Source organism: Xyrauchen texanus, chromosome 1 (assembly GCF_025860055.1).
Source record: "Xyrauchen texanus isolate HMW12.3.18 chromosome 1, RBS_HiC_50CHRs, whole genome shotgun sequence".
Lineage (NCBI taxonomy): Eukaryota > Metazoa > Chordata > Actinopteri > Cypriniformes > Catostomidae > Xyrauchen > Xyrauchen texanus.
The window spans coordinates 29790946-29805957 of record NC_068276.1 but is presented as its reverse complement, the minus strand read 5'-3'; the positions used below and the strand labels follow the sequence as shown (position 1 = coordinate 29805957).

General features: G+C 37.9%; 2 protein-coding genes across 4 annotated transcripts in view; one reads left to right on the top strand and one right to left on the bottom strand.

Moving 5' to 3' along the window:
• Positions 1–1106: 1106 nt before the first annotated feature.
• Positions 1107–5578, bottom strand: tssc4 (tumor suppressing subtransferable candidate 4). Of its 3 annotated transcripts, none has more exons than XM_052134768.1 (3): positions 5442–5578; positions 5132–5252; positions 1107–3920 (listed from the first exon to the last, which is right to left on the bottom strand). In XM_052134768.1, the coding sequence occupies exon 3, from the start codon at positions 3831–3833 to the stop codon at positions 2904–2906; it is 930 nt and encodes a 309-aa protein (XP_051990728.1). In that variant the 5' UTR covers positions 3834–3920; positions 5132–5252; positions 5442–5578; the 3' UTR covers positions 1107–2903. The 3 variants fall into 3 exon arrangements, with proteins under 3 accessions (XP_051990728.1, XP_051990737.1, XP_051990721.1); XM_052134777.1 differs by having other exon boundaries at positions 5149–5252; XM_052134761.1 differs by having other exon boundaries at positions 5132–5267; positions 5442–5576.
• A 460-nt stretch (positions 5579–6038) lies between these two features.
• Positions 6039–15012, top strand: part of LOC127647452 (anoctamin-5-like) — a 50430-nt gene continuing 41456 nt past the window's right edge. Inside the window, exon 1 of the mRNA XM_052131708.1 lies at positions 6039–6281. Coding sequence (XP_051987668.1) covers positions 6206–6281 — 76 coding nt within the window. The 5' untranslated portion in view covers positions 6039–6205. The remainder of the gene's footprint in view (positions 6282–15012) is intronic.

The window sequence follows — 15012 nt, the reverse complement described above, 5'->3', positions numbered from 1 at the left end:
AGTTCCGGTCCTCGAAGCTGATTGGATGAGAGACGTTCTATGAGCACAGATGGTGTGACACCATCAGCACTCCGATGCTTCACTGTGTGTGTATCACTCCTCGTTCATGTTCATACCAAAATGTATCTGTTAGGAGTTACTGGCTTTATTTTTGAAATTACATATGTTAGCTAGCAGGTGGTGGCAAAAGATCATTTTTGTGTAATATATAAGCCAGTTGGTGACATAAAGTGAATTGTTTGTAATTGTTTACATAGAACTCCGCTCTGTGATCGCTCGTATTACTAATACATTACCAAAACTAGTAAATACCTTTAAACGGACAACTTCAGGATTAAGGCTCATGCTGAGAGACACAACAGACTGATTTATTACAGAACTCAAGTGCTTACCTTATATTGGATTTTCCACATTGGATACATATTGTTTAAAATGGCAGAGGACATCGCTGTTTCTATAGTGAACGACTCCGCGAAATAGAGAGAAATACCACCGCTTGGACATCTATTTTCCACAGAAAGCTGACAGCATCTCTGATTAGGTGTGGCAACAGGTGATTGCTCTCTCTCTCTCACACACACAAAAACACACACATCCAGCCATCTATCCTTGTTTATCCAATAACTTGTTAGAAACAGCACGAGCCACGATAATATTTCTGAAGTGACATTTTTGAATTACTAACGGAGGCTTGGACGCATCATTTGTTTTGAACCAGCAACGGCAGATTCTGATCCGTCGCATCAGAATGTAGTTCCATTCACAAATGCGTTTTAATAACCGTACTCGGTTTTACCTATTTTTTTTAAATGTACTTGTTCATTGAACTGTTGTATATAAGCAATATCACATGAGCAAGTGAGCGATATGGCCCTACATCAGCACTGCTGTAATTACCTACAGCAATCGGCCTACGGCCACGTGCCTGTAGCCAAATCACAGCAGTGATGATGTAGGGCCATATCGCTCTCTTGCTCATGACATTGCTTATATATATATATATATATATATATATATATATATATATATACAGGGTGTGTGTGTATATATACACTGGCAGCCAAAAGTTTGGAATAATGTACAGATTTTGCTCTTACGGAAGGAAATTGGTACTTTTATTCACAAAAGTGGCATTCAACTGATCACAATGTATAGTCAGTATATTAATAACGTGAAAAATTACTATTACAATCTGAAAACATTTTTCAGAACATCTTAAAACTACTTCAAAGAGTTCTCATCAAAAAATCCTCCACGTGCAGTAATGACAGCATTGCATATCATTGGCATTCTAGCTGTCAGTTTGTCCAGACACTCAGGTGACATTACAGGTGTTGAGCAGGTAGAATTCAATGAAGCTGTCAGCTGAGGACATGTGAGGCGTCTATTTCTCAAACTAGAGACTCTGCTGTACTTATCCTCTTGTTTAGTTGTACATCTGGCCTTCCACATCTCCTTCTGTCCTTGTTAGAGCCAGTTTTCCTTTGTCTTTTAAGTTTGTAGTGTACACCTTTGAATGAAATCTTCAGTTATTTGGCTATTTCAAGCACTGTATATCCTTCATTCCTCAAAACAACAATTGACTGACAAATTTCTAGAGAACTTTTTTTGTTGCCATTTTTGACCTAATATAGACCTTAAGACATGCCAGTCTATTGCATACTGTGGCAACTCAAACACAAAGACAATGTTAAGCTTCATTTAACAAACCAAATATCTTTCAGCAGTGTTTGATATAATGGCAAAGTGATTGTCTAGCACCAAATTAGCAATTTATCATGATAACTTAAGGATAAGGTGTTGGAGTAATGGCTGCTGGAAATGGGGCCTGTCTACACTTTTTCAGATAGTGATGGTGCTGTTTTTTACATCAGTAATATCCTGACTATACTTTGTGATCAGTTGAATGCCACTTTGGTGAATTAAAGTACCAATTTCCTTCCGAAACAGCAAAATCTGAACATTATTCCAAACGTTTGGCCGCCAGTGTATATATATATATATATATATATGTTGATTACACCGCCTGACTTAAAATTTAGAGTATATATTTTTTTTTATATGAATACTATTTTGAAACAAAATTGTTATACTGCTTTAAAAAACTTTTAAGATGATTACAAACTACTTTTTCAAGAACATCTGCTTTTAATTAGGCTTTTTTTGTCTCTGGATGATTACATCACTTAAGACATTTTTTACTTTTTCAAAATTTGTTTGATCACAGAACTTAAAAACATTTAACATATTCGAGGTGTATTCAAGTATGTTGTGTTAAATGCATTTTTCATGATTTTTTTAATAACTTGATGGATCCGGAAAAACTAAATGAGTGTCAGGTTTCCTGTGTCAAGTACAGTATTTAAAAGCTTTACGTTTTCCAAAGAGATGACAAACTTGTCACCTATGTAGTCTCAATGTTGTGTAATTGCTTTTTATATATTACAATTCTGCTGTAACAGTGATGAAATGAATGCCCTTATTTGCATTGTTCAACATTCATGAAAATTTGGGCATGCAAAACATTGAGCTTTATATATTCACCGTGACGTGAAGACACTGGATCCTTCTTTAATGTCAACTCAAAGAACATAATTAAGTTTAATCATGAAAAGTGATCATAAAAACTGACACTAACAGTACTTCTGAATAGTTATAATGTATACACTAAATCACTGGTACCGCTACAGACAGGATTTTTAACAAATATGTGGGCTAATTTGTTTTGACAAAGGATACTTTGGGAAGCCAGTTCTTTGTGAATTGATCATTTTCATTAAATCAATGACCCCATAAATGCCAAAAGAAATATATGTGGGTCCTCAAAATATGTTTATACAAAATAATGGAAAGGTTTTCATGTGCATACAAACACAAAAACTAGAGTTTTTAAGGATTAAAGTTCACTCTGTGCCTTCCTCATCATCTTCAAGTGTTTTACGGAAGCGTTTGCGATTTACTTTCTTGCCGCTGTTGAAGACAAAACGGGTCACCTTGTTTTCTTCCTCTTCTTTCTCTTTCTCAGGCACCCACTTCCTTTTCTTCTCTTCATTCTTCCATGAGCCGAGGTGATGAAGAGGGGCAGCCTCTCCTTCTTCATTCTCTTGTCTGTCATCCAAGTGTTGAAGTCCAACCTCTTCCTTCCTAAGATGGTCAAGTTTGTTCCCACTTTGATCTTTGCTTTTAGGTTTATTGAACACAATCTTGTTGTCATAGCTGCTACTCTGATCCTGATTGAAAGCTGGAGTGAAAGTCTCCAACCCGGCATTCTGAGACATCTTGCTATTTCGAAGACCTTGTATAAACTGATGAGCCACTTGGCTATTCTTTCGATCACTGGTTTCAGGGATATCTTCAAGGCTGTAGTGGGTCCAGCGCTCAGGATGTGCAAGGTAGTCTGGTAATTTTTTTATTTGAGGTTGTTTTTTGGTTGCTTCTGGTTCAATACCACACTTTCTTTGAGCTACTTGTGGAGGTGAAGGTGGAGCAGGACGAGCAAACATGCCATCAAGAATGTTGTCTTCGCCTAGCTGTTTAGAGGTGAGCTTTGCAGCACTATCCAACTGTGCAAAGATGTCCTTGCTTCGATCACAGAAACCAGAGCTTCCACCCATCACTCTGAAGGTGGGACTGTCTTGAGGAACAAGCTGACGATGCAAAGCATCATCTTCCTCCTCAGAGGAAGATGACAAATCTTCAACCTTTCTGCCAAAATGTACCGTAGGCTCATCAGGGTCAGAGTCGCTCAAAGAAAGATCTTCATCAAGTTCAATAGCATCTCTATTACACAGGCTGTTGGGGGCATCCTTTTCTTTGCATTTTGGGACACTCATAGTGCCACTACTCCAAGGTCAGGTCAAGAGATTATTACTAGCCAAATTAGAAGCTGGACAGTTACACAGAAATACCAAGTGGAGGACCTACAAAAATTAAAAGAAAGAAATGTCAAATAAAACACTTGAATTTGAGATGCATTAAACCCCAATCTCCCGCAAGTCTTTTTAATAAGTAATAAACATAGTAAATATTTTTTTATTTACTAAATGCACATAATTCTTGTTTTTATAAAGTAAATAGAATGAAAAACACGAATTTATTTTCACAACCTAATGAGAAACCAACAAGCATGATAAAAAAAAAAATATATATATATATATACATACACACACACACACTTTTTATTGAATATTGATGGACCAAAATAATATGTGTGAAAAGAAATAATAACAGAAGGTTATGATTAAATTTCAGTTTAAATAAATAAAAGTGGTAAGGGGTTAATAGTGATGTGTAAATATAGGGACAATAGATATAGGGCAATATTTGTCAACTAATGCAAATAATGTTATATAATGTATAAATAAATAAGCAAAATGCTTCTTAAATAATGCTTATTTAAAATAACCATATCAGAAAAGGATGCACCATTTCATGTTAAATTCAATCCCATTTGGCATTCCATAACATCCCAATTATTCTATAAACAAATGCAATTTTATTGGATCAGTCAATGTGAGCCCACTTTGAACATTTTCCATAACAAATCTATTCACCCACTTAAGAAAAACAATCTGTTTGAAGGTGAGCTGTATTCCCTACAACACAGCTGCTTTTTACAACAAAAATTGTCCTTTCACTTATTGGGCAGTTATTTAAAAAAAACTTTTGTCTTGAACAAAACTGAAGAAAAAATAAAAAAATATTTTGGCTCAAAATGAATGGGATAATTTCAGGGATTCTCCTTGGCTTCATAAATTTGCAACATTTGAATATTTTGGGAATTACACACAATGGTTTCATGTAACGGGGATATTTAGTGACAAACAGGTGTTTAGGAAAGTGCTGTGATAGTTTGTTGCTATTTAATGTTTTGGGAGAAATTTAAATCAAAGATGCCTTTTAGCCCTATTGTACACGACTGTAATAAGCAGGTAATTTAATGCAATAATGAAGCACATAATTTTCAACACATTCATTATTATCATAAGACAAACTTCTCCTGACAAATCTTGTGAATATTAAATGTGGTTCTTTATTAAGAGCTCACCTGCCGTGCTTTATAATATCACTACAATTTAAAAGCATTTAAAATAAAGCTGCAATAATGTTTAGGTGCAGTCAGGTATCTTACTGGGGTTGAAGACTCACAAGTACTGCGAACTGCTCGGTTTAGCTAAAATCGTCCCATCATCCAGACTGCTGATGAAAGTCATGGCCATAGCGTTCAGTCTGGAGGCCTTCCTGATTTAATGCTGCAGAGATGTAAGCTTAAGGTAAAACAACAAGTTTAAGTAAATAGGAAATTTAAGAACTACAACCTTTTTTTGAAAATATACATCACTACACGACATGCACTTGTTAGTGAACACAAACGTTATCTGTGCAAGCACGTTAAGCTAACCAATTCGCTTAAAGAAAACATTATATCTAACGCTACTAACCTGCCTAAATGACAAACTTTGCAACCCTAAATACTCGAAAAATCGAAACTCTAAAACAACGATATAAATCATCTGCCATTGGTATATTGTTTCGTTTGATCTGTGCTAGCTCGTGTGAGCACTAGCGTACTCGCGTTCTCAACGAAGAGATGTTTTGTGGGTAATGTAGTGTACCGAGGTGAGAGAAAATTCTGTCAAATGACCAGCAGAGGGAGCAAATGCTCTAAGAAACACGCATTTGCGATCTGCGCCAGGACTCTCATTAAAATTTAATTAAGGCGGGAAAGGAAATGTAGATTAGCATTCTTCTAACTGTCTCCTTTAGAGAAAAATAATAAAAAAGATTAATTATGTTACAGATTGGCCGTTAATGTAATACAAAAAAACGTTTGTTCTGTATATATGTGACTTCAAATAGACATAAAAATAAGAAAAAGGAAATGTTTAACTTAAAAGAGCCCCGTTTTAAGCCCACTCTCGTGCCAGTATGCCGACGGAAAGTGTTGTCCTGTTGGCCACTCCCCTTTAAGACATCATCATCATCATCATCATCATCATCATCTCAGCCCGTTGATTCTGCTACTACTCTAGGAATTGATGTCATGGAGAAGAAAGCCAGTACAGTCACTACATTATCCTTACAAACATATCGTAAAGCTTGAAAGTCGAAATCTCATTCGACAGGTCAATCAGACCAAAAGGTGAGACTGACCGATCCGCTCTCGCGATTGACATCTTAAAAAAATAAAAAATTCAAACTTAAGATGAAGCGAATAACGGGAAAGACGAAAGAAGCAACTCTGATCGAAATGTCTAACGCGTTGGATTCTCAAGTCGAAGGTAAGACAACTGTGCTACACTTGTGTAAAGCTAATGTCCATTGAAAAAAAATCAGAATGAGATTGTCAGTCATGGGGATTCAGAAAGCCTTAATAAATCGCAACGCCTTTATTAAAAGATACATGTGCTAAATCAGATGACCGCATGTTTTTCACTTCAAAGACAAATGAGATGAAAAGAAAGCAAGAAAGACTTCACAGCGGGTTAGACTATGTCACGTATGGGGAAAAGCCTTAGATGAATTGCCTACAGATAAACTATGTGCACAAGTTGTGTTGTTCTGAACTGAAGTTTCCTCCTTGACCGCCCTGAAGGATGAGCTGAAATGTCAAGTCGTGGAAAAGTTTTGGTCTACACCCAGAGACTGGCACTGCACAGTGTCCTGCACTACGTAAACTTGTTTTCAACATTGTCCAAAAGTATTAAATTAGAGTTCTGGCGTTCTCTAATCTACGCGGACATCTGGGAATTTGGTTTGGGAGTGTATAGGGAAACTCAATACGTGACTCTCTTATAACGTTTCATCGTCTGTGTTCTAGTTTGAGGAACAGCCTGGAGCTCCCGACCACCCCTTTAATAAGATTTCACGTTACTCTGTCTGACCACGTGGCTTGGAGTCTGTCTCATTTTTACTTTGGGAATCAAGCAGCCTTTGTTTTAGACGAGTTAAAGGGAATAGTTCACCCAAAAATAGAAATAATCTCATCATTTACTCAACCTGATGCCATTCTAGACTGGCTCTCTATTGCAGAACACAACTGAAGGTTTTTAGAAGAATATTTCAGCTCCATGTGAAGGATGACCAAACCTTTGAAGCTCCAAAAAGCACGTAAAACAGCATAAAAGTGATCCATAAGAATCCAGTGGTTTAATCCAGGTCTTATGAATAGATCAAATAGGGTTTGTGTGAGAGCAGACCAAAATGTAACTTCTACTGCCATTGCCGACTGTTGGCACGATCATGAATTCAAGCTTGACCTTGATGCCCATATTTCTAGATGATGCTAGGAATTGAAATCATGATCGCCAGGGAGACTGCTGATGTCAAGATTTATAGAGAAAAATAAATCACATATTTGTCAGGTTTCACCCAAAAACCGGTTCAGAAGACAGGGGATTAAATCACTGGTGTTGTATGGATTGTTTTTATGCGGCCATTATGTGCATTTTGGAGCTTCAAAGTTCTGATCACCATTCACTTAGGACCTACAGAGCTGAGATATTCTTCTAAAAATCTTTATTTTTGTTCAGCAGAAGACAGTCAGAGACATCTGGGATGACATGATGGTGTAAATGAGATTTTTTGGGTGACTATGAGGAAGACACTGACTATGTTAACATCGCCCACCCTCCTTCCCTAAAAAAAAAAAAAAAAAGCTTGATTGGGTGTTCAGTGGTGCATTTTTACCAGTAACTAGAGTGAGATATATGATGTCAGTTTACAATGATTTCTTGGAATTTAAATACGTTTATTTTTATGTAACTTATTTTAAGTTTTATTTTGATGCGCCTTTGGAAGTTTGCTGAGGCCCTTTTGTTGAGAAACACATCTGGATAGACCTCAAGAATAGAATAGGGGCCTATGCTTGGCTCTTCCAGGAGGAGCATAGCATAGGATTTCAGCAGTGATGGGCAGTGGCTTTGCTACAATAGCTAAGCTATTAGCTTAACTATATTTCTGAGTAGCGAGGTGTTAGCTTCGCTAGTTTTTAAAACGGGTAGCGTTTCAGTAGCAAAGCTATATTTTTTTCAAGGTAGCGGCGTAGCGATGACAAAAGCTACATCCTTTTACATGCCTTTTACCCAGTTTTGAATCAGAACTAAAGATTTCGGATCACAAATGAATCGCTCATTTGAGTTGGTCCTATACAAAGAATTACTTGCACGTGATCGGAAAGCGATCTGAATCGGTTCACGATTCAGTCTGAATGACTCAGAAAATTTGCGCTCGCGGTTCTGAATCATTTTTGCGCACTCTCACTTGTCAACAAGCTCATGGAATATTTTATAACACAGCAAATAATGATAACACTGGTTGTAGTGGATCTACCATTAATCAGTGGAAAACAAACCTGCAAATACATCCTATCATTTGCCAGTGATGAAGAAAGTCTTTATTAAGAAAAGTTTTTAATATGCGTGAAGCTTGTGAACGACTTCTGCAGGTAAAGAAATTTCCAACCAAAAGAGTATCATAACACTTATTAGCCTACATGAAAACACTTAAAAAATACCATGGCATTACCATGTTTTTTGGAAATGTACCATTACCTGGGAGCACCATGTTAATACAATGGTTATAAATGTGGTAATGTAGTGATGTACCATGGTATTTTTTTAATTACCTTGAAGCACCATGTAAAAAACAATAGTATATGAATATGGTAATCATATATCAAATTGCCATGGTAGTAACATGGCATTCTTTGTAGTACTTTGAAGCACCATGCAAATACAGAATGGTGCATAAATAGTTGCATATCAAAGTACCATGGCATTGCCATCTGATATATCATCAGAAATCACATTGTTGTGTCCAGATATACTCTCTCTCACGTGTGGAATTTGGTCTCTTATCAAAAGCTTCTAGTACATTCAGAAATACATCAGCTAGACACAGAATTACAGGATAAGATGAATAGTATACAGCAAGTATGTAGCGTTTTTGTACAGAAATTTTGTACACTAAACTGCAATACAGTGTAGCATGGCTTTAATAAATATTTTTTAGATGCTTTGTCTATGACAGTATGCTCTGTGCATCTGCGGTTGAAAAAAAAAAAGTAGCAGCTTAAATGTAGCAAGCTACTTTTGGTGTGTACTTGTAACTGTAGCTTTTAGCTTAGCTTAATTTTTCTGTTGAGAAGTTGGTAGCTTAGCTAGTGACATTTTTGAGTAGATTGCCCAACACTGAATTTCAGTTGAAGGGTCCTTAAACAAACAAGCAACATCTGAAAATTATTGTTTGCTCTGTAGGCTGCTAAAATCAAAATTTGCATGCATTAAATAGGTTGGATGTCTTGTACTGACATTTCAACTCTCGAAGTATGTGACAGATGTGTCATCTAACAGTGTAGTTTGATCTCACTGGTATTACTCATCTTGTTTTTAATGGTCTAAAATGAAGAGCTGAGCAGAGCTGAAATGAATCAGTGTTGTGGCTGGTAGCTCAAGAATCCGTGTAACATTCGTTCATTTAATATTCATTAACTTTGATGCATGCATGAGTGGTACAAGTATAGTAAAATTAAAGGAAAACTTTTGCCAGGCACTGCAAATCCCTCTAACTCAGTTTTTAATTAAGGCAGAACAAAGTGAATCATGGCAATGCCACAGTCTTGCTCGAGAAGCATAACCAAATTACTCCCCAATTAAATTGAATTATTATTACTAAAGATTAAAAGATTGAAGTGATCTATGAAGGGGGAGAAGTAGGGATTAGGCTTGTGTTTCCCTGAAATATATTCAAATTCTCTCTCTCTCTCTCTCTCTCTCTCTCTCTCTCTCTCTCTCTCTCTCTCTCTCTCTCTCTCTCTCTCTCTCTCTCTCATTACAGAAGACTCACTCATGACACAGGCAAACCCCAGCCATAGCCAAAAGAACTGTAGAGCAAAAAAGAAAGCTCTTACTGAACAAACCCACACACCTATGTGAGCAAAGTCGTGGACACAAACATACACCTACACGCCTCACACTTAATAAATCCCCCTCCAGCATTAATGCTTTAACAAACATTAGTCAACCTCTGCAGGAAACAGCCTTAGGGTGACTGGAGAATCCATGTATTCTTTCATTTCATGTTCAATTAGAAATTCAAAATCGGAAAAAGCAAAAAATGACTAATTTAATTTGCGTTTACAAAGCCAGTATTAAAAACAAATAATTACTTATTTTTTTTTAATTTCGATTTAATGCTCAAGTTAAAAATAGGAATTTGGAAAACTAGCCACGGGACACTGTGCATTTTGATTATTTGATTTCACTAATATATGGCTTGAATATTTGATTGGCACATATGGGTGGACCTGAAATGGCCCTTTCTTCTGATTGGTCAACCTGCACCGTCGTCTTCTCAGTGCTGTGAGACAGAATAAAAGTTTAATTGTTCATATGAATTAATCTCAGTTAATATTACATTCTTTACAATTTATTCTCCAATTCTACTGCAGATGAGCTATCTCGCTCATTAAATAGTCAGGTTTATCAGACAGCCCTACACATAAAGCTGCTGTCTTTGACATTGTTCTGGTTTGAAAAGGCATGGTTTTAAATGAGATGATGAAAATATTCATAAGACTGTTGAAACATATGCCTACATTGTTAAGACATAGGCTTGCATTTAACTGTGGGGGAAAGTTAGTTTTAGGTTCGATATTCGTTGGATATTCGCCTGTGGTGCGTAAGGGACCATCTGAACTCCACCCACAACTAAAACGTCAGAGCAGTCATTTATTTGACTATTGACTTGCACGTTCTATCTTAAAAAAATATTGTTATTTAAAAAATAAAACAAAAAAAAAATAACCTAATACTGTACTCATATTATTGGATTTACAGTAATAATCTCACCTGTCATAAATCAGTCTATCTACTGGGAATTTACTAAAACCATTGGAATGTGAAATAATATTTTGGTGAATTTTAGTTTCTTTTTTTTTCTGGAATAAAATCTAATACTGTACTCATAATTGGACTTACTGTAAACATCTCATCTGTAGTATGTCAGACTATTAACTGGCAGCCTAGTACAACATTTGGAATATAAAATGTACTTTTATTTTCTCCCCTTTTCTCCCAATTTGAAATGCTCAATTCCCAATGCACACTAATCCTCGTGGTGGTGTAGTGACGTACCTTAATCCGGGTGGCAGTGGAGGAATCTCAGTTGCCTCCGCGTCTGAGATGTCAATCAGCGCATCTTATCATGTGGCTTGTTGAGACATAGTGCGTGTGGAGGCTTTACGCTATTCTCCGCAGCATTCACGCACAACTCACCACGTGCCCCACCAAGAGCAAGTACCACATTATAGCGACCACGAGGTTACCTCTCTACCCTTGGTAAAATTTTACCCGAAAGACATCAAGAATGCACCCGTAATGATGGGTGCACAAGGGTTAATAGAAACATGTTTGTTGAGGCTTATCTTGAATTGTATCATTTTGAAGTCAAGTCAAGTGGTATTTATTGTCGTTTCAACCATATACAGTTAGTACAGTACACAGCAAAACGAGACAACGTTCCTCCAGGACCATGGTGCTACATAAATACAACAAAGGACCACATGAGACAACACAACGAAATAAAATACCTTTATAAAATACCTATATATACCTATATAAAGTGCACGTGCAAACATGTGCAAAGTATGGGACAGTACAACAAATTTCTGACAATGAACAGGACAATAGACACAGTGCAGCACCAACCAGTACTCAGTAGTGCAAAAAGATAACAGTTTCTAAAAACGTAAACATAACATACTATGAGATAGTGTTCTATGCACATAGCAGTTATTGAGGTAGCAGACAGTTATAAAGTGACAGTAATTAAAGTGCAACTCAGGACACGTGTGTGTGTGTGTGTCAAACCAGTCTCTGAGTATTGAGGAGTCTGATGGCTTGGGGGAAGAAGCTGTTACACAGTCTGGCCGTGAGGGCCCGAATGCTTCGTTACCTCTTGCCAGACGGCAGGAGGGTAAAGAGTTTGTGTGAGGGGTGTGTGGGGTCGTCCACAAGGCTGGTTGCTTTGCGGATACAGTGTTTTTGGTAAATGTCTTTGATGGAGGGAAGAGAGACCCCAATGATCTTCTCAGCTGTCCTCACTATCCTCTGCAGGGCTTTGCGGTCCGAAATGGTGCAAGTCCCAAACCAGGCTGTGATGCAGCTGCTCAGGATGCTCTCAATAGTCCCTCTATAGAATGTAGTGAGGATGGGGGGTGGGAGATGTGCTTTCCTCAGCCTTCGAAGAAAGTAGAGACGCTGCTGGGCTTTCTTGGTGATAGAGCTGGTGTTGGGGGACCAGGTGAGGTTCTCCGCCAGGTGAACACCAAGGAATTTGGTGCTCTTGACGATCTCCACAGAGGAGCCGTCGATGTTCAGCAGAGTGTGTTCACCTTGTGCTCTCCTAAAGTCAACAACCATCTCTTTTGTTTTGTCGACATTCAGGGACAGGTTGTTGGCTCTACACCAGTTCGTCAGCCACTGCACCTCCTCTCTGTATACTGACTCGTCGTTCTTGCTGATGAGACCCAACACGGTCGTGTCATCGGCGAACTTGATGATGTGGTTCGAGCTGTGCATTGCTGCACAGTCGTGAGTCAGCAGAGTGAACAGCAGTGGACTGAGCACACAGCCCTGTGGGGCCCCAGTGCTCAGTGTGGTGGTGGTGGAGATGCTGTTCCCGATCCGGACTGACTGAGGTCTCCCAGTCAGGAAGTCCAGGATCCAGTTGCAGAGGGAGGTGTCCAGGCCCAGCAGGTTCAGCTTTCCAATCAGGTGCTGGGGAATGATTGTGTTGAATGCTGAGCTGAAATCCATGAACAGCATTCGAACGTATGAGTCCTTATTGTCTAGGTGGGTGAGGGCCAGATGGAGGGTTGTGGCGATAGCATCGTCCGTTGAACGGTTTGGACGATACGCAAACTGCAGTGGGTCTAGTGAGGGGGGCAGCTGGGTCTTAATGTGCCTCATGACGAGCCTCTCGAAGCACTTCATAATGATAGGTGTAAGTGCGACGGGACGGTAGTCGTTGAGGCAGGACACTGAAGACTTCTTTGGAATGGGGATGATGGTGGTGGCCTTGAAGCACTCTGTAATAACACTCTGTAATTTTGAAGTCATTTTGTCAATGTGAATCCTTGTTATTTTTGTCCCAGGATGAAGCAAATATTGACTGTTGCTTTTCAAAGGGACTGTATGATACAGTATACTGTTGTGTTTGACAGTGTGACTTGTTGCCCTGTCTCTTCACTCTGTTTATCAGTGCATTGTCACGCTGCCTGTCATACAGACGACTGAGTCTCTTATCAAGGCAGACCTCATGGTATCCTCTTTAGAGACTGCAACATTGACACCCGTGGAGCCTGAATAGATAACCAAGGCCTCGCTCTCTCTCATGCATGACACACAGTCTCTGGTGTGTTTGAGTGTGTCTGTTTGTATGTGTGTTTTTGTGTTCCCTTGACCTGTCATGTAAGTTATTACAGAGATTAATTTAGCTACGGAGTTACTTAACTAAAAAGTGGAGTCAGTATTCAAATAGTTTTAAATGAAATTACCTGATATTTTGTCTTTTTTTTTCTTTTTCTTTTTTCAAAAGAGCAACATCTGAACTGTAGCTGTTTTATTGCTGCTCCATTTGCATTCAACATGTCATGCTAGTCTTGACAGTAACCAGGAGAAAGTGTGTGCATGTGTTTGTGAGAGCGAAAGAGAGAGAGAGAGGTTGCTATGGCAATATGCTCTTTAATTTGATTTTCCCTTTGATAGGCATACTGAACATGTAGTTGACCCAGTAAATGTCAGGAATAAACTCTTAAAGGGGTCTTTTGTTTTTGAAATGATGAATCCTTGATTAAAAGACACTTTAGCATCAACAGACTATTAACAGAGTTACCATGGTCATGGAAAACCTTGAAATATTGTAAATGGTTAGGCCTGGAAATATCTTAATATCATGGAAAAGTCATGGAAATTTCCCTTTACTTAAACATAGCATCAAATCAGATAGATTTTACTCTTGTGCAGAGTAAAACAAATCTTTGTGATTTCTGATTTGTGAGCGGATGTTTTTTGTGTGTCAGTGAATAGTTTAAAGAGCTACACAAATCGGTCTAAATTATTCATTGATGAATTGCAACATGACCAAACTGGTCCCAATTGGAATCAAAATGATTTTAGAATTGCAGTCCTAAATGACTGGAAATGTGGAGCTCTGTATGTTTGTCATGGGGGCACATTTATGGGGGTGATATTGTATTAGCTTTATCAACAAAACATTTTTAAGACTGTGGTTTGGAATTGCGTTTTTACATGCGCACCAATATGCTGAATACTCCCAAAAAATCTGACAAAGCAAGAAATCTGCATTTACATGACATTTGAAATAATCGGATTATTCTCTGCTTTTGACGTCAAACCACGAAGAGGCATGTGATCCACACTTGTGTACAATGGATGAGCCGGTAAGAATGCTGCTTAAAGTATTTACATGCCATGCAAAATTGGTGTAATGGGCAAAAATCTACCCATGTCAATCGGTTTATTCTTATGGCGTTTAGTGTCTTACACTGATAAAGGAACCCGTTTATTGCATTTACATGACATAATAGTTGTAAGAATGTTCATTTAAACATGCTCATTGACTAATTTTGTGACTCTTACTAATTTTGTGGAATAACTGTTTAGTGAATGTTGCATGACCTAGTTCTATGGTATTTCCTGACACACTTTTCCTGTAGAGAGTTATGTGTTTTGTCATGCATTAAGAGTGCAGTGATATAAGCTTGATGCATTCAGCAGATTAATTCAGTTCACTATAAATGACAAGTGTCTGTATTGTCACATGAGGATGAATTGGAATTCATTCATCCATCTTCAGCCCATTTTCTAACTGAAAATATTGTCAACCTGTAACTTTATCCAAAGTAAAGATAAAAAAGTAGGCTAACTAACATTGGTGTAGGGCACTGGTTGAGTTACACTGAACACATTTACATGCAGTTAAGTAAAT